The sequence below is a fragment of the Oncorhynchus keta genome, unplaced genomic scaffold, assembly GCF_023373465.1.
Source record: "Oncorhynchus keta strain PuntledgeMale-10-30-2019 unplaced genomic scaffold, Oket_V2 Un_contig_7986_pilon_pilon, whole genome shotgun sequence".
Taxonomy (NCBI): domain Eukaryota; kingdom Metazoa; phylum Chordata; class Actinopteri; order Salmoniformes; family Salmonidae; genus Oncorhynchus; species Oncorhynchus keta.
The window spans coordinates 83,072-105,632 of NW_026289793.1; the positions used below are offsets into that span (position 1 = coordinate 83,072).

A 22,561-nucleotide genomic window follows, 5' to 3' on the forward strand; every position below is an offset into this window, starting at 1 on the left:
GGCCGGCCGGCTAGCTCTAGGAAGAGTCTTAGTGGTTCCAAACTTCTTCCATTTAAGAATGATGGAGGCCACTGTGTTCTTGGGGACCTTCAATGCTGCAGAAATGTTTTGGTACCCTTCCCCAGATCTATGCCTCTACACAATCCTGTCTCGAAGCTCTACAGACAATTCGTTTGACCTCATGGCTTGGTTTTTGCTCTGACATTCACTGTTGAACTGTGGGACCTTATATAGACAGGTGTGTGCCTTTCCAAATCATGTCCAATCAATTGAATTTAACACAGGTAGACTCCAATCAAGTTGAAGAAACATCTGAAGGATGATCAATGGAAACAGGATGTACCTGAGATCAATTTTGAGTCTCATAGCAAAGGTTCTGAATACTCATGTAAATAAGATATTTCTGTTTTTCATTTTTTATAGATTTGCTCAAATAAAACCTGTTTTTCTTTCTGTTTATGGCATATTGTGTTTAGATTGATGAGGACATGTTTTTATTTAATCCATTTTAGAATAAGGCGAACGTAACAAAATGAAGAAAAAGTCAAGGGGTCTGAATACTTTCAGAATGCACTGAAGAGCATCTATACATACATCTACTGTATATAGAGCATGTGGGCAAAGAAATAAAATAATACATAACAAACCAAAGTATCTCTTTGTACTTGAAGCACTATGCCTTTTTATGCCTCTCCGAATGTACCAACAACAAAAAACTATTGATACACTGTACATACATTTAAAGAAAGTCCTCCACTTAAGTATTGTTATCAGCTTGTATTACCTTATAAATGTTAATGAAAGTATAGTGGCTGGTGTGGGACTGCTTGGGGTGAGTGGGTCCTCTGAGAGAGTGAAATGGGATGAGTGGAGGCCCCACACACACCTCAGAGAAGTATCTAATGCCCTCCCAGTCACCCCATCCCAATCCCCTGGATATAGCCCCTCACCTCAGAAAAGTGCCTGATGCCCTCCCAGTCACCCCATCCCAATCCCTTGAATATAGCCCCTCTCCATTCTCACCAATAACCACCATTACATCTTAGTTGTAATGACAAACAATGAATCATAATTATTTGACATCCTTTCCTAATCTGTCCTGAACTCTTACTAATTTTGTGAAGGTTTTACAAGTCATAAAGAAATACAATGACATCATAGTATAACAATATCCATCCCTCTCTACCCCCCCTCCCTGTTCTCCCCACTTAACCCCACCAAAGCCACGCTTAACCCCATCTGCCATCATTACTCCCCCTTGCCTCCCCAAGCCAAGCTTGTCCCACCCTTCCATCCTTACCCTCTTACCCACCAGACCCAGTTTATCACCACCTCCCCTCTACTTCCTCATTCATTCTCCTTCATTCACACACAACATATAGCTTAGTCCTCCACACACCCATTCTCTCCCACCCTCCTACACATATTCATATTCACCCTCCTTCACTCTCCCATTCATATGTATAGACATATACCCACACATACTCCCACTCATACCCTCTCACACACACCGCATAGGGTTTCTGATGACAAAATGTCTTTGTTCTTCAATCACTGAATCTCACAGACATCACATGAATGGACCATCATTCTGACTCCACATATTCAGCATTGGGGATGTTATCTTTGAGTAAAGAATCATTATTATCTGTAATGTCCCACTTTATGTTGTATTATCTAATGGGGATCCTAATAAACTAACCCCCCACTCCCTCTCCCCTCCCTCCCTCCCTCCCTCCCTCCCTCCCTCTCCATCCCCCCCCTCCCTCCCTCCCTCTCCCCCTCCCTCCCTCTCCCCCACCCTCCTCCATCGCCCCCTCCCTCCCTCCTCCCCCCCCTCTCCCCTCCCTCCCTCCCTCCTCTGTAATGTCCCACTTTATGTTGTATTATCTAATGACTAGAAGAGTGGAGGTCAGGACGTCTGATATCGTGTGTTGAACTTTACTGAAAACATTACAAGGATTCATTCACTGTTGTTCACTAGTTCTGTGGCTCAACTAGTGCAAGAGTAAGACATGGAATGGAATACTGAGTGTATCAGTTCAAACAGGATTTACAAGTTGCATGGTCTCTCTCTCTCTCTCTCCCTCCTTACACTAAAGAGGCCAGGCCTTTCACAGTGATACTCATGACTAGAGGAAGGTATCCAGGCTGGTCCTTCATCTCTGTCCTCAGTGTGTCCTCCTCTCTCTTCAGTGTAACTTCAGAGTGACCAAAGAGACTCTCTGTCCTCTGATACAGCTCCTCCTCAGTCAGAACAGCCAGACCTGCATCTCTCAGAGAGAGGGTCTCCCCACTCCCTGCTGCCACATGCTGCACCTGGAGGACAAGCAGCACAGGAATTAATGTGGCATCTGCATCCCTAGAATTTGCAACAATGAAAAACACTTTAAAATGACAAATAGTTAGACATTATACATGTTTTAATTGATACTGAACTGTTTATCAATGTGAAAACATAATGAAAGTCCTTTATACTGCAAAACTTGATTTGTATGCATTGTTTAAAATACTTAGAAGCAAATAGGCTTGTCCCAGTATTGATGAGTAGAGTTATTTTGGAGATTTAGAGATATATTATTTTGAATGCTATAAAATAAACAAATGTATTTCATATTATTAGTGTTACAGCCTTGTAGATCACTCATTACAAAGATATACAAGGACCTTAGGCATTCTTTCCAGAGGCAACCTGTTATCAGGAGAGGGGTCTATATTAAATAAAATGATTGGCTAATCAGTATGTTAGCTAATTAGTATGTCTCACATGTTATGATTCCAGTGATAATTTGGTGTGTTTAAATAAAACGTGTAATTAGTGTTACTCAATTTAAATTAAGGGAAATTACACTGAGCAAAATGATTAATCAAATCTCTTTAGTAAATGATTAAGTAAATTACTTTTAAAGGTTAAATTACCTTAGATTTGAGATCGGTGGCCTCCATTTAAGAAACTCCGAAATGACTTATAAAGGTGTAATTGATGTGACCTATACTTTGATGCAATACATCATTCAGGGCAGCCCCACCACTATCCGCTGTTCTGCATGTAACTCTGGATTTCATTCAAACACATTTCATTTGTAATTGCTTGAGCTAATAAAGCACACAGTACATGCTCGTTCCCTGTTGTATTGTTATTTTGGTCAATTTGATTTGAGGAAAGGCAGCTCCCTAATGCAGCTGTTTCAGCCTCCTTCAGTGATCTGTTATGGAGAGGCTAGCCTGGGGACTCAGTCAGCTGTAGCCCACTTGGGTGCTGCCATAGAGATTCATTAGTAGTGTCCGCATAAGAAGGCTTGATGTCATTTGCCACAGATAAACCCAAATACATTTACATAAACCCCAATACATTTACATAAACCCCAAAATACATTTACATAAACCCAAATACATTTACATAAACCCCCAACACATTTACATAAACCCAACATACATTTAAATAAACCCAAATACATTTACATAAACAAAAACCTAGAAAAATGAACATACAGAACTGGAGGCTCAATCAAGCAGGTGTGAACTCACCAGGATCTGCAGGACCTGTAAGACTGGAGGACTGCAACAGGATCCCAACACAGAGAGACCTTCATCTGTCATTCCTGAAGATGTAAATATACACACATAAAACCACAGTAGTGAAACTAGTTTCCCAGGACCTGATCAAGTAATAACTGGAGAATCCTGTGAAAACTGCTCTCTATCTCACCGTCCATGGCACTGACAATGAGGTGGACGGCACTGAGAAGTGAGGATCTGATCTCGTCCTCCTCCTTCCCTACCCTCTCTTTCTAAAATGATCGGCCGAAATTGTTGCAACCCCTATTATTAGCCTGTTCAACCTCTCTTTCGTATCATCCGAGATTACCATAGATTGGAAAGCTGCAGTGGTCATCCCCCTCTACAAAGGGGGAGACACTAGACCCAAACTGCTACAGACCTATATCTATCCTACCCTGCCTTTCTAAGGTCTTCGAAAGCCAAGTTAACAAACAGATTACCGACCATTTCGAATCCCACCGTACCTTCTCCGCTATGCAATCTGGTTTCAGAGCTGGTTATGGGTGCACCTCAGCCACACTCAAGGTCCTAAACGATATCATAACCGCCATCGAATAGAGACATTACTGTGCAGCCGTATTCATCGACCTGGCTAAGGCTTTCGACTGTCAATCACAACATTCTTATTGGCAGACTCAACAGCATTGGTTTCTCAAATGATTGCCTCGCCTGGTTCACCAACAACTTCTCTGATAATGTGTGTCAGGGTGTAAAGTCAGAGGGCCTGTTGTCTCAATGGGGGTGCCACAGGGTTAAATTCTCGGGCCGACTCTCTTCTCTGTATGTAGATTCTGGAAGTTCGATTCTTCGGATTGGTTCACACTGGAGGTAGTCTTCTTGCATTGGCTCAGCTGGGCCGTCCATCACTCTAGAATCCCGCCGTCACACAATGTTCAGCTAAAGGGGGAAATTTGGTGTGTGCGCTGGCCTAGCAGTTATGTGTGTGTGTGTGCGTGAGTTATCCTGTAGGGGGCCCCACATCCTTTACTGTGAGAATATGTTGCTATGTGTTGTCTCAGTTATAACAATGCAATAGCAGTATGCTGGTCACTTACATAAGAAATAGCACTTCCTAACATCACCCATGACCTTGCCCCTCCGTTCAGCCTGCAGAGGAGGCCCAGAGAAATTCTAACCTATAACACTTTAGGGCTGCCAAGCTCTTATCAGGATACCAACTAGAGATGTTCTGATGTGTATATATTTTCTCGTTTACCTTTACTAGTCAGTGTGATAATGTTTAGTGGGGGTTGCGTTTTTGCCCATAAAGGCAGACGGGACACGTCTAGATAGTTATATTCTGTTTGTTTTGAGGCCAGTGAAATGTTTGAGACAACAATGTTTTTGCAAGGGGGTGGTTGTAAGGGGCTTAATACAGTTGTATTCCAGCCACTATGGGATACTCTACCCATATATTCTGTTTGTTTTGAGGCCAGTGAAATGTTTGAGACAAGGGGCTTAATACAGTTGTATTCCAGCCACTATGGGATACTCTGGTGAAGCCCATTGGAAATAAAGAAATATAGTTTAAGTGAATTGGGAACAATATTGCCAATTTAGCGACTTTGTCGCTATATTTAGCGAGTATTCAGACCCCTTAGCGACAAATTTTCAAAAAAGCGACTAGCGACAAATCCAGTGCCTTTTTCTGGTGTTATTGGAGACCGTGACGTGAAGCACGTATTGTTCTTTCTCTTCTCAACGAGCAGCGGGTGCTGCTGTGGGCCCCACCCCGTCCCAAAGCACTCACAGGCGGCCTAGTCCTCGCGCAGCAGTCCCTCCCAGCTGCAGTCAGAGCAGGAGACGTTCACCCCTCAGCGTCCAGACTGCAAATGAGTCGCGCATGCGGGAAGCCGCCCTGGCTTACAATCAGGGCGGGATGTAAATGTGTAAAACTAAACTTAAAAACAAAAAACACCCACAAAGTAACTTCGCCAGAGTGTCTCTCTCTTTTGGGTAACTTTCGTCAGTCCCAAGCCCGGATAAAGGAAGAGGTTTGGAATTGTGACATAAAAAATAAAAAAAATCGACAGAAGAAAGTTAATTTGTAGTTCTAAACATAATCAGGGTGTTTTTTTACAAAAAAAATGTGTCTCTCCCACGACGTTACTCCTCTCTCCTACAGCATACATGTAACGGTTTTCATGTGGTGATGGAGAGTCGGACCAAAATGCAGCGTGTAGATTGCATCCATGTTCAATCAAACAAACGTAACACGAATAAACACTACAAAACAATAAACATAACGAAAACCGAAACAGCCTATACTTTGTGTAAACTAACACAGAACAAGGACATCAGGACACTCAGGACAATCACCCACAACACAACCAAAGAATATGGTTCCCAATCAGAGACAACGATAAACACCTGCCTCTGATTGAGAACCACTTCAGACAGCCATAGACTTACCTAGAACACCCCACTAAGCTACAATCCCACTACATACACACCATATACAAAAACCCATGTCACACCCTGGCCTGACCAAATAAATTAAGATAAACACAAAATACTTCGACCGGAGCGTGACAATACATCACAATTATATATACATGGCCAATTATACAAATTGAGCACTGACGTCATTTAGCGACTTCTAGCGACTTTTAGGACAGCCAATAGCTACGTTCCTTACTGAGGAGTTGGCAACACTGATTGGGAAGAGTAAGGATAAAAAAACTCAAGAAAGACTGTAAACGGCTGCTACCTGTGCTGACATTATTAAAAGTGAAGTAAACCGTACTTTTCGCTTTGTAGTTTATATGATAAGCTCATTGGGAGGGTAACAATATCACACCTTTTACTGTCAATCCAAAGTTCCATCCAAACTCAGGTTTAATTATTTTCTAACTTGCTCTATTTTAACTTAGGTCTGTTCAGTGGTTGATGAGCTCCAACAAGTTTGAAAATAATTTGCTAGGCGATTGTTGACATGATTCATGATGACTTTTCAACTAGAAGACGATAAACAACTATGAAATTGCTACGTCGATTTATCTGTGGCAAATGACATCAAGCCTTCATGGGCGGACACTACTAATGAATCTCTATAGCAGCACCCAAGTGGGCTACAGCTGACTGAGTCCCCCCCAGTACGTGCTGTTGGGTTACAGCTGACTGAGTATCCCAGTACCTGTTGTTGGGTTACAGCTGACTGAGTCCCCCAGTACGTGTTGTTGGGTTACAGCTGACTGAGTCCCCCAGTACGTGTTGTTGGGTTACAGCTGACTGAGTCCCCCCCAGTACCTGTTGTTGGGTTACAGCTGACTGAGTCCCCCAGTACGTGTTGTTGGGTTACAGCTGACTGAGTCCCCCAGTACGTGTTGTTGGGTTACAACTGACTGAGTCCCCCAGTACGTGTTGTTGGGTTACAGCTGACTGAGTCCCCCCCAGTACCTGTTGTTGGGTTACAGCTGACTGAGTCCCCCCCAGTACCTGTTGTTGGGTTACAGCTGACTGAGTGTCCCAGAATGTGCTGTTGGGCTACAGCTGACTGAGTCCCCCAGTACCTGTTGTTGGGTTACAGCTGACTGAGTCCCCCAGTACCTGTTGTTGGGTTACAGCTGACTGAGTCCCCCAGTACGTGTTGTTGGGTTACAGCTGACTGAGTCCCCCAGTACCTGTTGTTGGGTTACAGCTGACTGAGTCCCCCAGTACCTGTTGTTGGGTTACAGCTGACTGAGTCCGCCAGTACCTGTTGTTGGGTTACAACTGACTGAGTCCCCCAGTACCTGTTGTTGGGTTACAACTGACTGAGTCCCCCAGTACGTGTTGTTGGGTTACAGCTGACTGAGTCCCCCAGTACCTGTTGTTGGGTTACAGCTGACTGAGTCCCCCAGTACCTGTTGTTGGGTTACAGCTGACTGAGTCCCCCAGTACGTGTTGTTGGGTTACAGCTGACTGAGTCCCCCAGTACGTGTTGTTGGGCTACAGCTGACTGAGTCCCCCAGTACGTGTTGTTGGGTTACAGCTGACTGAGTCCCCCAGTACGTGTTGGTGGGTTACAGCTGACTGAGTCCCCCAGTATGTGTTGTTGGGTTACAACTGACTGAGTCCCCCAGTACCTGTTGTTGGGTTACAGCTGACTGAGTCCCCCAGTACGTGTTGTTGGGTTACAGCTGACTGAGTCCCCCAGTACCTGTTGTTGGGTTACAGCTGACTGAGTCCCCCAGTACGTGTTGTTGGGTTACAGCTGACTGAGTCCCCCAGTACCTGTTGTTGGGTTACAGCTGACTGAGTCCCCCAGTACCTGTTGTTGGGTTACAACTGACTGAGTCCCCCAGTACCTGTTGTTGGGTTACAGCTGACTGAGTCCCCCAGTACGTGTTGTTGGGTTACAGCTGACTGAGTCCCCCAGTACCTGTTGTTGGGTTACAGCTGACTGAGTCCCCCAGTACCTGTTGTTGGGTTACAGCTGACTGAGTCCCCCAGTACGTGTTGTTGGGTTACAACTGACTGAGTCCCCCAGTACGTGTTGTTGGGTTACAGCTGACTGAGTCCCCCAGTACGTGTTGTTGGGTTACAGCTGACTGAGTCCCCCAGTACGTGTTGTTGGGTTACAGCTGACTGAGTCCCCCAGTATGTGTTGTTGGGTTACAGCTGACTGAGTCCCCCAGTACGTGTTGTTGGGTTACAGCTGACTGAGTCCCCCAGTACGTGTTGTTGGGTTACAGCTGACTGAGTCCCCCAGTACGTGTTGTTGGGTTACAGCTGACTGAGTCCCCCAGTATGTGTTGTTGGGTTACAGCTGACTGAGTATCCCAGTATGTGTTGTTGGGTTACAGCTGACTGAGTCCCCCAGTACGTGTTGTTGGGTTACAGCTGACTGAGTCCCCCAGTATGTGTTGTTGGGTTACAGCTGACTGAGTCCCCCAGTACGTGTTGTTGGGTTACAACTGACTGAGTCCCCCAGTACCTGTTGTTGGGTTACAGCTGACTGAGTCCCCCAGTACGTGTTGTTGGGTTACAGCTGACTGAGTCCCCCAGTACGTGTTGTTGGGTTACAACTGACTGAGTCCCCCAGTACCTGTTGTTGGGTTACAGCTGACTGAGTCCCCCAGTACGTGTTGTTGGGTTACAGCTGACTGAGTCCCCCAGTATGTGTTGTTGGGCTACAGCTGACTGAGTCCCCCAGTACCTGTTGTTGGGTTACAGCTGACTGAGTCCCCCAGTATGTGTTGTTGGGCTACAGCTGACTGAGTCCCCCAGTACGTGTTGTTGGGTTACAGCTGACTGAGTCCCCCAGTACCTGTTGTTGGGTTACAGCTGACTGAGTCCCCCAGTACCTGTTGTTGGGTTACAGCTGACTGAGTCCCCCAGTACGTGTTGTTGGGTTACAGCTGACTGAGTCCCTGTTAGAGGAAATTATAGTTTAGATGATTAATTATGTATACATTATTGATTAGAACCATTTATTCTAATACTATTATGTTATGATTTGAAAAGTATGAGTTTTTGGTTGAGCTGTTACTGAAAATGTAAGCAGAATTAATTAATTGTCTGATGCCTCCTGGGAAATTTAAGGAGGAGGGATAAGATAGTTTTTCAAACAGATAAGAATGTTTTGGTTGGATTCCATTAGTGGAGAGAAGTATATCTTTTAGACAGGTTGGAATGTAGTTTATGAGGGGAGTAAAACATCTCTAGGACTGAATACTACCTATTGTAAGGATGGGAGGGGGTGTGAAACTGATGACGTCATTTTATGTTCCCTTTCTTTAAAATGTAATGTTCTTTGTATTTTGGGTCAGTACTCTTCAAGAATAAATGCTGAACTTGTTTTTAAGACTGGTCTCTTGCTAATTCATGCAAATGATAAAGTTACAACTTATCATGAATTAGAAATGAGTGCGAATTGAATTGGTTTTGGCAATAAAACATAAAGGAATTTAGAATTCCTCTATCAGTCCCCCAGTACGTGTTGTTGGGTTACAGCTGACTGAGTCCCCCAGTACGTGTTGTTGGGTTACAGCTGACTGAGTCTCCCAGTACGTGTTGTTGGGTTACAGCTGACTGAGTCCCCCAGTACCTGTTGTTGGGTTACAGCTGACTGAGTCCCCCAGTACGTGTTGTTGGGTTACAGCTGACTGAGTCCCCCAGTACGTGTTGTTGGGTTACAGCTGACTGAGTCCCCCAGTACCTGTTGTTGGGTTACAGCTGACTGAGTCCCCCAGTGCCTGTTGTTGGGTTACAGCTGACTGAGTCCCCCAGTACCTGTTGTTGGGTTACAGCTGACTGAGTCCCCCAGTACCTGTTGTTGGGTTACAGCTGACTGAGTCCCCCAGTACCTGTTGTTGGGTTACAGCTGACTGAGTCCCCCAGTACGTGTTGTTGGGTTACAGCTGACTGAGTCCCCCAGTATGTGTTGTTGGGTTACAGCTGACTGAGTCCCCCAGTACCTGTTGTTGGGTTACAGCTGACTGAGTATCCCAGTACCTGTTGTTGGGTTACAACTGACTGAGTCCCCCAGTACCTGTTGTTGGGTTACAGCTGACTGAGTCCCCCAGTACGTGTTGTTGGGTTACAGCTGACTGAGTCCCCCAGTATGTGTTGTTGGGTTACAGCTGACTGAGTCCCCCAGTACCTGTTGTTGGGTTACAGCTGACTGAGTCCCCAGTACCTGTTGTTGGGTTACAGCTGACTGAGTCCCCCAGTACCTGTTGTTGGGCTACAGCTGACTGAGTCCCCCAGTACCTGTTGTTGGGTTACAACTGACTGAGTCCCCCAGTACGTGTTGTTGGGTTACAGCTGACTGAGTCCCCCCAGTACCTGTTGTTGGGTTACAACTGACTGAGTCCCCCAGTACCTGTTGTTGGGTTACAGCTGACTGAGTCCCCCAGTACCTGTTGTTGGGTTACAGCTGACTGAGTCCCCCAGTACCTGTTGTTGGGTTACAGCTGACTGAGTCCCCCAGTACCTGTTGTTGGGTTACAACTGACTGAGTCCCCCAGTACGTGTTGTTGGGTTACAGCTGACTGAGTCCCCCAGTACGTGTTGTTGGGTTACAGCTGACTGAGTCCCCCAGTACGTGTTGTTGGGTTACAGCTGACTGAGTATCCCAGTACCTGTTGTTGGGTTACAGCTGACTGAGTCCCCCAGTACGTGTTGTTGGGTTACAGCTGACTGAGTCCCCCAGTACGTGTTGTTGGGTTACAGCTGACTGAGTCCCCCAGTACCTGTTGTTGGGTTACAGCTGACTGAGTCCCCCAGTACGTGTTGTTGGGTTACAGCTGACTGAGTCCCCCAGTACGTGTTGTTGGGTTACAGCTGACTGAGTCCCCCAGTACCTGTTGTTGGGTTACAGCTGACTGAGTCCCCCAGTACGTGTTGTTGGGTTACAGCTGACTGAGTCCCCCAGTACCTGTTGTTGGGTTACAGCTGACTGAGTATCCCAGTACGTGTTGTTGGGTTACAGCTGACTGAGTGTCCCAGAATGTGCTGTTGGGCTACAGCTGACTGAGTCCCCCAGTACCTGTTGTTGGGTTACAACTGACTGAGTCCACCCCAGTACGTGTTGTTGGGTTACAGCTGACTGAGTGTCCCAGTACGTGCTGTTGGGCTACAGCTGACTGAGTCCCCCAGTACGTGCTGTTGGGCTACAGCTGACTGAGTATCCCAGTACGTGTTGTTGGGTTACAGCTGACTGAGTGTCCCAGTACATGCTGTTGGGTTACAGCTGACTGAGTCCCCCAGTACGTGCTGTTGGGCTACAGCTGACTGAGTATCCCAGTACGGCTGTTGCACTGTCCCAATGAATTCACTCACCCATTGAACCATTGTGAATGCGCCAATCAAGCGCAGCCAATTGCGCGCAACCAGAGTAGATCAATGAGGGCTTTCCCCTGAAGACCAGGAGCATTATTCTCTGGTAACTCTAATAACCCTGAATCTGTGTAGGAAATAGAGGTGTTGTTGGACACTGGAGCAGACACTCTACTTGGACTTTCCAGCTAAGCACATTGTTCATATTGATGGATTTGGATTTCTGAGCTTTAACTATTATTAATCATAAGTTATATTATTAATCACTAGTTAAATGATTAATCAGAAGTTATATTGTTAATCATTAGTTATATTATTCATCATTAGTTATTTTATTAATAATTAGTTGTATTATTCATCATTAGTTATTTTATGAATCATTGGTTATATTATTAATCATTAGTTATTTTATTAATCGTTGGTTATATTATTAATCATGAGTTATATTATGAATCATTAGTTATAATAGAGACATGAGGGGTGCCATAAGTACGCTTGGGAGGGGCTGAGTGCAGGGAACACTTCATATGTGTCAGTACTGATAAGGGGAGGAACCGTGTATTGCCCATATCACTTAGCATCCTGCCTAGAAATAAACATGACATTTTTAGCGATAAGGAGGAGACCACTCAAAGCGAGGTATGTATACTACAATGGGTGAAACCATGTCTTTGTCAGTACAGCTGTTTGATCCTTTGGGATGAATAAACTTGGTTTAAGCTTTCATAGTGTCCATCAAGTTTTTACTCTGAGTATTAGAACCTAACAATACGAACATCCAGGTACTTGTACGAACTAAACTGTGCTTTGTTGAATTGCATGTAGGAACTACTCCCCAAAACTGCTTCACTGACATGAGGATGACAACACATCAAACCAGAATATACTTCCCAGTAATGTGGCATGTAGCTCTAACTGCTGCTAGAGAAGTTATTTTCTCATGAAATAAAACAGAAGTGAAGAGCAGGAATGTAAGAGTGGAACAGGACAGTTTCCCAGTAAAATAGACTCCTCCTACTAGTATGTAATGAACTCTTAGCTAATGCATTCACACATATTCCTATCTCATTCATAACGTATCTCTAAGTCATAAGGACCCAGAGGAAGAAGCAGTGGGAACCAGGTATTGAAGCAGTGTTGCGATCAGAATAAAAGACAGCATGCTTTGGATTGTCTTGAATGACCAACATTTTTGACAGAAATGATTTCCTGTTTGTATTCCTGTCTTGTCAAAAGCAATGCTACTCTGTTCTGATCCACTCTTTTCCCAGGGAAAGTGAACTTTGTGTTTGCATGATTGAGTGTCTTGCCAACTGTGAAATGTATTTAGAATGCTCTTCTGAAGCTGTTGTATTGAGTGTTCATGTGTTCATCCTAGTTTTGTTTCTTAGACATCTTTGTCATTTGTGTCTTTGTCATCTGCTGCAGCCAGAAACACGATCCACCACCATCATGATTTCCAAGGCCGTAAAATCCATGTTGAAGGAAGTAGATTCTAACGGTAGCCTGATTCCTGTGTCCAGTCTGAACGACAGCTCTGGTAAACTGAATCTCCTCTCACTCATTGTGAAGACCAGGCCCAGATGTGGATGCTTCTGGCAGGAACCCAAATACCAGTCCAGAGGCTTTTCCCTGAGTGATGTGCTGAAACCCGGAGAACCTGAAGACAAACCTTTAAACCCAGGTAAACACCAGAGCAGCCCCTCAGGCAGGGTGCTTGTGTTAACCAATAGCCTGCTGGAATAGGCTACTGGGGATGAGGTCATAATTTCAATCACTGAATTAAATATGAATAATATGTATATGAACTGAATATGCTTGTCAACAACAGCCAGTGTTTGTTTACCTGTAGCCTAATGTGACTGACTGTTACCGTCAATCTAATGCATTCTGACAATTAATGACAATTGCGATAGAGCTTTGATAACTTTTTAATTAACTAAACATGGCCATTAATAACTTCATAATAACACAAGGCTATAACAATAATAAACTGAAGTTACAGGCTATTTATTAAATCCATGTTCCAGCTCCAAGTAGGCTACACAAGTGGCACAAATTGATTTGCATTGACTCCAGCAACTCAATTTCAACATATTTACTTTTTCAAATTATATTCTACAGTAGCCAGCTACTAATAGGCTACTTGATGGAAAACAGATGCAAATGTGTAATTCTCCACATTTAATTCCAGTTCCATTGTGGAATTTCCCCCACAACAGAATCACGCGAGGCAGTTCCATAACTTCTATTTCAAATTTCCACTCACGCAGCCCCCGAGACCCTATTACTGAGCATCTGTAAAACACTCTGCTCGAATCGAGTTTAAACCACCTCCGACCGACTTGTTGGTCCGCATCAGTTCTAGCGTGTTAACATATAAAAATAGTTGTCTCCATAATGACGTTCTAAATAGCCGACCTACAACTATTAAAAAGTTGTCACGATGTGAGTGCTGCTCTGTCTCCTTTCACTCACGTCTCAGCAAATAATAGACTAAGCTGCCTGCTGCAGTTCTCTCTCAACCCACACACACCCGTCCGGTCCTCCCCACCACTCTCTCAGCAACCGCCGTCCTCATATGGAAATAACGGACATGGCAACCCTGACCTCCGGGAACAATTTGCTTACAATATCCTCTTTGTATTACCGTAAAACGTCCGTTAAACGCGGTCTGAAATAGCTGCCTGTCCATTTTAATAGCCTGGCAATGGCACACATTTCAGAAGAAAAAAAACTACTCCAAGTGTAATATAAATGAATTGTTTAGGTTTTGTGTTTGATTTGTTACATTAAATAATTCAGTAATGACTCGGGGGGGAAATGATGACAATCATCCGTTTTTATTGCCAGTAAGAAACTGCTAGTCGTTGCCTGCAACAGCTGAGAACTGCCAGATAACTGGTAAGACCTTTAGGAGTACAACCCCCCAGAAACCGGCCGATTGCCATTCATTGACGAAAAAGAACCGGCGACAATGCACAGTCAGAGGAAAATATCGATTCTGTCAAGGAAAATAAGAAAACAAATAGAAATAGTGGCATACTAAGACCAAATGAATGTAACTGTGTGTAAATGACAATACAATATTGCAGAAAATGAAGACATTTATAAAAATGCTGGAAGTGAATACTGGAATTAAACAATTAACTATCAGTATGCAAACTAGCAAAAGTTGTGTGCATTAAGGAAATAGACACCTGGCAAAAAAAGGCCTGTCTCTAATAAGCACCTGTTGTGTTCAATGATATAAGCAAATAAACACCCAGGCTAACAATTGACGTTTTATGGTACAATAACGATGGCTTAGATAGATTGAGTTTATAAGTAACATGTAACATATGTAATTGTAGGGTACAGTGAAAATCAGGTTGTTGTTATAAGGAAGCCGAATACAACAGGTAGACCTTACAGTGAAATGATTACTTTACAGGCCCTAATCAACAGTGCAATTTTAAAGTAAAAAATAGGTATTAGATAAACACCTCTCTGGGAAGAGGAAGGGCAGGGGTGTATGCTTCATGATTAACGACTCATGGTGTAATCATAACAAAATACAGGATCTCAAGTCCTTCTGCTCACCGGACCTAGAATTCCTTACAATCAAATGCCAGACATCTTTACCTACCAAGAAAGAGAATTCTCGGCAGTTATAGTCACAGCTGTGTACATTCCCCCTCAAGCAGACAGGTGCTGGTGGAGTTGTAGGTGCTGGTGGAGTTGTAGGTGGAGTTGTAGGCACCAGAGGAGTTGTAGGTGCCGGTGGAGTTGTAGGTGGAGTTGTAGGCACCAGAGGAGTTGTAGGTGCCGGTGGAGTTGTAGGTGCCGGTGGAGTTGTAGGTGGAGTTGTAGGTGCCGGTGGAGTAGTAGGTGCCGGTGGAGTTGTAGGTGCCGGTGGAGTTGTAGGTGCCGGTGTAGTTGTAGGTGGAGTTGTAGGTGCCGGTGTAGTTGTAGGTGGAGTTGTAGGTGGAGTTGTAGGCGCCAGAGGAGTTGTAGGTGCCGGTGGAGTTGTAGGTGCCGGTGGAGTTGTAGGCGCTGGTGGAGTTGTAGGCGCTGGTGGAGTTGTAGGTGGAGTTGTAGGCGCCCGGAGGAGTTGTAGGTGGAGTTGTAGGTGCTGGCCCAGCAGGTCCACAGGTAGAGAGAGACCTGCTTAAAAAAATACACTACAATATGGTATCTAATTTCAGTAAATCAGAAGAATAAATGTTGTTTTAGCTTAAAAGCTTTATGTTACCTCCTGGGGTGAAGTCCACAGACACCTCTCTGAAGCCCCTCTCTGAAGTCCCTCTCTGAAGCCCCTCGAGCAGAGTTGTCCACAGACCTACATTGGGCAATTCTCTACCTGTAACAATACGTAAGGAAGCATGTGTTAGGAAGTCCTCTGCTGGTGACTTCACCATCTCACACCACTCTCAAGCAGCTCACCCCACTACGCCTCTCCCACACCCGAATCCGGGAGTCAAGGGGTGATGATCTCCAGCTCTCTGGAACTTTCCTTAACCTGTCGTGATTGGTTGATAAGATCACAGCTTGAGACCTTGATACTGTGTATAGTCTCTTTGTAACAAAATGCCATGACAATTTGATGGACTAATATTGTAATAAAGTTTCTGTTCATTAGTATTTAAGACCTACATTTAATGACAGGTATTTCTAGTCATACAGTCTGTTTTCTAGATGAACACAAAGTTCAAATGTCATAGACCTATGCATGGCCATTATCTCTCGTCATAATACACACAGTTCCTTCTGAAAGAGGTCATGCCACCTTTTCTTCCTCGGAGCTGGCATGTTGCCGAATCGACAGGCCAAACCCCTGAGGTGGCAAATGTCTGCAAGCAGGACATCCACTCCCTTATGGGGCTGTAACCAACAGGATGAATGTATCACACGACCACAAGAACAATTAGCAATACAATGGAAACCTAATGTGAACTAGGATAAAACATTTAGCCTACAAGAATACATGGTGTTATTGTGAAATTAGTCAGTATTCAAGCAAGTATGCTAATCTAGCATCATGGCAAATTAGTCCATTAGGCTCAAACAGCTAGGCTATATCATGCACGGACTGATATTAATTCATTAACAAATAAACTCAGCAAAAAAGAAACGTCCCTTTTTCAGGACCCTGTCTTTCAAAGATAATTAGTAAAAATCCAAATAACTTCACAGATCTTCATTGTAAAGGGTTTAAACACTTTTTCCCATGCTTGTTCAATGAACCATAAACTATTAATGAACATTCACCTGTAAACCTGTTGTTAAGACACTAACAGCTTATAGACGTTAGGTAATTAAGGTCACAGTTATGAAAACTTAGGACACTAAAGACGCCTTTCTACTGACTCTGAAAAACACCAAAAGAATAATGCCCATGGTCCCTGCTCATCTAGGTGAATGTGCCTTAGGCATACTGCAAGGAGGCATGAGGACTGTAGATGTGGCCAGGGCAATAAATTGCAATGTCCGTACTGTGACACGCTTAAGACAGTGCTACAGGGAGACAGGACGGACAGCTGATTGTCCCCGCAGTGACAGACCACGTGTAACAACACCTGCACAGGGTCGGTACATCCGAACATCGCACCTGCGGGACAGGTACAGGAAGGCAACAACAGCTGCCTGAGTAACACCAGGAATGCACAATCCCTCCATCAGTGCTCAGACAGCAATATGCTGAGAGAGGCTGGACTGAGGGCTTGTAGGCCTGTTGTAAGGCAGGTCCTCACCAGACATCACGGCAACGACGTTGCCTATGGGCACAAACCCACCGTCGCTGGACCAGACAGAACCTGCAAAAAAGTGCCTTTCACTGACGAGTCACGGTTTTGTCTCACCAGAGGGTGATGGTCGGATTCCAGTTTATTGTCGAAGGAATGAGCGTTACACCGAGGCCTGTACTCTGGAGCGGGATCGATTTGGCGGTGGAGAGTCCTTCATGGTCTGGGGAGGTATCTCACAGCATCATCAGACTGAGCTTGTTGTCATTGCAGGCAATCTCAACGCTGTGAGGGAAGACATCCTCCCCCCTCATGTGGTACCCTTCCTGCAGGCTCATCCTGACATGACCCTCCAGCATGACAACGCTGTGTGTTACAGGGAAGACATCCTCCCCCCTCATGTGGTACCCTTCCTGCAGGCTCATCCTGACATGACCCTCCAGCATGACAAGGCCACCAGCCATACTGCTCGTTCTGTGCGTGATTTCCTGCAAGACAGGAATATCAGTGTTCTGCCATGGCCAGCGAAGAGCCCGAATCTCAATCCCATTGAGCAAGTCTGGGACCTGTTGGATCGGAGGGTGAGGGCTAGGGCCATTCCCCCCAGAAATGTCTGGTAACTTGCAGGTGCCTTGGTGGAAGAGTGGGGTAACATCTCACAGCAAGAACTGGCAAATCTGGTGCAGTCCATGAGGAGGAGATGCACTGCAGAACTTAATGCCGCTGGTGGCCACACCAGATACTGACTGTTACTTTTGATTTTGACCCCCCCTTTGTTCAGGGACACATTATTCCAATTCTGTGGAACTTGTTCAGTTTATGTCTCAGTTGTTGAACCCGTTCATACAAATATTTACACATGTTAAGTTTGCTGAAAATAAACGCAGTTGACAGTGAGAGGACGTTTCTTTTTTTGCTGAGTTTAGATATGTGCTGTGTTATAAATGCATAAGGTTCTAATGTTGAATTTTCCCTCAGATGTCAAGGAGTCTGACTTCGTGGACCACAGTGGGACATTTGGTGACATAGAAGAAATGAAGGCAGGAGGAAATGTGGAGGGATTGTTGGCTGATTTAAAACTTAACGTGGCCTTAAAATACTCTAACGAACAAGAGTCGTCCTTTGGCAGACTGAAGAAAGAGGAGGTGAAAGTGAAGGAGGTGGTTAACTACTCGAAAGACAAGTGAGTTCCCCTATACTGTACATACACTGAGTGTACAAAACATTAAGAACACCTGCTCTTTCCATCACAGACTGACCAGGTAGATCCAGGTGAAAGCTATGATCCCTTATTGATGTTACTTGTTAAATCCACTTTGTCAGTGTCGATGAAGGGGAGGAGACAGGTTAAGAAGGATTTTTAAGTCTTAAGAAAATTGACACATGGATTGTGTACACTAGCAGTTAAACGTTTTAGAACACCTACTCATTCAAGGTTTTTATTTTATTTGACTATTTTCTACATTGTATAATAATAATGAAGACATCAGAACTATGAAATAACACATATGGAAGCATATAGTAACCAAAAAAGTGTTCAACAAATCAAAATATATTTTATATTTGAGACTCTTCAAATTGCCACCATTTGCCTTGATGACAGCTTTGCATACTCTTGGCATTCTCCCAACCAGTTTCATGAGGTAGTCACCAGGAATGCATTTCAATGAACAGGTGTGCCTTTTTAAAAGTCAATTTGTGGAATTAGTATGAAATGTATGATTACTTAAGAAAAAAACAAAAAGAGGGTGGGATGGAGGACGTATAACACGAACGCCTAGCAACCCAAAGGTTGTGTGTTTCAATAATATCATGGACAAATTTAGCATTTCAGCTAATTAGAAAATTTGAAAACCACCTCCTATTTAAATGTCTAGCAACTTAAAATGTACGCATCAAATCACATCATGGACAACTTTAGCTAATTATCAATTTTGCAACTGCTTACTTTCTTTTAGCTACTTTGCAACTACTTAGCATGTGAGCTAACACTTCTCCTAGCCCTAACTCTTAACTCTAACCTTAACCTCTAACCCTAACCTTAATCCCTAAACCACTAGCGCCTAGCTAACATTGCCCACCTAGCCACAACAAAGTGAAATTCGTAACATATCATACGTATTGCAAATTCATTACATATTTTACGAATTGCAATTAGTAACATGTCATACGAATAGTAATTCATAACATATCATACGAATAGTATTTCGTAACATATCATACGAAATGAATGATGAACATCCACAAATGAATACATACGAAACGTAAAATGGAGAGAGACAGATTTACATTCACTTCAATCCCTGAGTCCAGGTTGGTTATCTACAATCATACGGTTCACCTGCCCAAGGAGTCCAGGTTGGTATGTTAACTACAATCATACGGTTCACCTGCCCAAGGAGTCCAGGTTGGTATGTTAACTACAATCATACGGTTCACCTGCCCAAGGAGTCCAGGTTGGTATGTTAACTACAATCATACGGTTCACCTGCCCAAGGAGTCCAGGTTGGTATGTTAACTACAATCATACGGTTCACCTGCCCAAGGAGTCCAGGTTGGTATGTTAATTACAATCATACGGTTCACCTGCCCAAGGAGTCAATATTTAGACCCATAGTTTGCCACTTGAGAGAATGCTTAATGTCCTTTTTATATTATTTTAATGAGTGATTTACAAGTTGGGAACACTAATGACATGAAGCTTAGGGATACATTATATTTGTTATAAAAATTATTTTAATAGCCTTCTTTGTTTTTATTGATCTATACAATATATCAAATACTTTTATTTACTTTCTATCATTCAAAATAATAGATAGATGTCTCTAAATCCCTGAAACATGTCCCTACAACTCTACACATCACTACTGGGACAAACCCATTTGCTTTCCTTAAGTTCATTAAACAATAAATCAAAATAATGTTTTGCATTATTATAGGACTTGTTTTCACATTGATAAACAGCTCAATATCAACTAAAACACTTATAATGTCTAACTATTTGTCATTTTAGGGCTGTACTCAATCCGCATCGTAGAAATTCAGCTTTACAGTGTGATTGACAATAAAGGCAATTTTTTATTTGACCCTTATTTTACCAGGTAAGTTGTAAAAAATGTATTTGGCAGAGACAGCATTCAAACTTTCATTAAATTACACATGCAAGATAGCAAATTAAAGCTACACTCGTTGTGAATCCAGCCGACATGTCAGATTTCAAAAAGGCTTTTCGGCGAAAGCATAAGATGCTATTATCTGATGATAGCACAACAGTAAACAATGAGAGAGTAGCATATTTGAACACTGCAGGCGCAACACAAAACACAGAAATAAAATATAAATCATGCCTTACCTTTGATGAGCTTCTTTTGTTTGCACTCCTATATGTCCCAGAAATATCACAAATGGTCCTTTTGTTCAATTAATTCCGTCGATATATATCCAAACTGTCCATTTATTTGGCGCGTTTGATCCAGAAAAACACCGCTACAAAATAGCTCAAAACTTACCTGTAAACTTTGCCAAAACATTTCAAACTACTTTTGTAATACAACTTTAGGTTTTTCAAAACGTATATAATCAATCAAATTGAAGACGGGATGATCTGTGTTCAATACAGGAGCAAAACAAACTGATGATACTTTTCTGTTTACGCGCCTTTATCAAAAGGTACACATGAAGTGACTCTCGTTCTGAGCTATGGTACGAGTGTTTTCTATCCAATACTAATAATAATATGCATATATTAGTATCTGGGACAGAGTAGGAGGCAGTTCAGTTTATACATGCAGTTCAAGAATAACCCTCTAGTAAGAAGCACAGCTAATAGCTTTAAATAATATTTCCTTGCCCACTCTATATTTTGTATAATTTATTTGGGTCCCACCTGCAGACGCCTGGACATGACCCACCCTGTGATCAAGCAGACCCGGGAGAAGCCCAGGGCAATATTAGGGGTGTTGACGGAGAGGATTATGACATCACAACCTTGCCAGGTCACAAACAAAGTCCGGAAGCGTGGCAATGCAGCAGCCAACATGAGCGCCTGCGTGGCCCTGAGCGTGAAGGTAGGAAGAAAGCTTGCCAAGCTTTCTATTGAAGTGAATTATGTTTTCATCATATTTGAGTGGAAAATTATTCATAATGTATAATTGACAACACAGATTTAGATTTTCTGTTGTAAAATTTATTTTTAATCTCAATAATCTCAATTTATGATAAATAAAATAAATGTCAGGAGCATATTGACAGATCACAGATGTCTGTTCGGTAGTGATGAATGCTGTAGCCCTGAATTCCCACAAGGATAATTTCCTGTTTTTATCATTAGAACCACTTCCTGAAGATGTAATGGTGTAGTATAGATGACTGTCTGGGTTAGAATCTGGGTCGTCTGGGCACCAAACGTCTCTGACTGATTTGACATTTCCTCCACAGGACTCTATGAAGCAGAGCGGCAGTACTCAGACAGATAGTGATGTGTCACTGAAGATTCCTGAATATACTGTCGTGGCCTACAGTCTGATTGAACTCTATGTCAAATGCAATGGACAGTTTGGTGAGGAAGTGTATGGTTTGTCAATGTCCCAGGTATAGCTGCATGGTAAAGTACACAGCCAGCGTCTATGTTCCTCAGTGTATTTAGTGTAGCCACTGTATCTGTCTGTGTGTTACTGGTTATGACTGTTGTCTGCGCTTGTCCACAGAGCTGTGCCTCTTCTCCAACAATGGGGGCTTTGAAAAGGTTACGTCAAAGGATGAGATTGAAGAGGATGGAATTATGGACCTGGGAGGCGACTTTGATGCCAACAGCCCCTTAAATCTGAACAAAGGTAATAATGCCAGTGGAGGGTAATGTCTCCTGTCTAGTGATCAACATGTAGTCTACAGAAGTGAACATCTGGTCAACATGTAGTCTACTGAATGGAACGTCTGGTCAACATGTAGTCTACTGAATGGAACGTCTGGTCAACATGTAATGTAGTCTACTGAATGGAATGTCTGGTCAACATGTAATGTAGTCTACTGAATGGAACGTCTGGTCAACATGTAATGTAGTCTACTGAATGGAACGTCTGGTCAACATGTAATGTAGTCTACTGAATGGAACGTCTGGTCAACATGTAATGTAGTCTACTGAATGGAACGTCTGGTCAACATGTAGTCTACTGAATGGAACGTCTGGTCAACATGTAGTCTACTGAATGGAACGTCTGGTCAACATGTAGTCTACTGAATGGAACGTCTGGTCAACATGTAGTCTACTGAATGGAATGTCTGGTCAACATGTAGTCTACTGAATGGAATGTCTGGTCAACATGTAGTCTACTGAATGGAATGTCTGGTCAACATGTAGTCTACTGAATGGAATGTCTGGTCAACATGTAGTCTACTGAATGGAACGTCTGGTCAACATGTAGTCTACTGAATGGAATGTCTGGTCAACATGTAGTCTACTGAATGGAACGTCTGGTCAACATGTAGTCTACTGAATGGAATGTCTGGTCAACATG

At 43.4% G+C, this 22,561-nt stretch overlaps 2 protein-coding genes across 23 annotated transcripts in view; one reads left to right on the forward strand and one right to left on the reverse strand.

Annotated features, from left to right (window-relative positions):
• LOC118382007 (gasdermin-E-like) overlaps positions 1–22,561 on the forward strand; it is a 64,602-nt gene that overhangs the window by 38,204 nt on the left and 3,837 nt on the right. Inside the window, exons 4-6 of one of the 15 annotated variants that reach the window (XM_052512091.1) lie at positions 20,941–21,115; positions 21,486–21,606; positions 21,755–21,880. The exons of the other annotated variants lie outside the window; for them this stretch is intronic. Of the exons in view, the coding sequence (XP_052368051.1) occupies positions 20,941–21,115; positions 21,486–21,606; positions 21,755–21,880 (422 nt within the window). The remainder of the gene's footprint in view (positions 1–20,940; positions 21,116–21,485; positions 21,607–21,754; positions 21,881–22,561) is intronic. 15 annotated transcript variants of the gene reach the window in all.
• Positions 1–22,561, reverse strand: part of LOC118380690 (gasdermin-E-like) — a 68,109-nt gene that overhangs the window by 23,727 nt on the left and 21,821 nt on the right. Inside the window, exons 9-10 of one of the 8 annotated variants that reach the window (XM_052512106.1) lie at positions 3,529–3,602; positions 1,932–2,319 (exon numbers count right to left, since the gene is read on the reverse strand). The exons of 3 other annotated variants lie outside the window; for them this stretch is intronic. In XM_052512106.1, the coding sequence (XP_052368066.1) occupies positions 2,092–2,319; positions 3,529–3,602 (302 nt within the window). In that variant the 3' untranslated portion in view covers positions 1,932–2,091. Of the gene's footprint in view, positions 1–1,931; positions 2,363–3,528; positions 3,603–22,561 lie in introns of those variants that run through there. 4 more of the 8 variants (XM_052512108.1, XM_052512104.1, XM_052512102.1 and 1 more) reach the window with 4 other exon arrangements.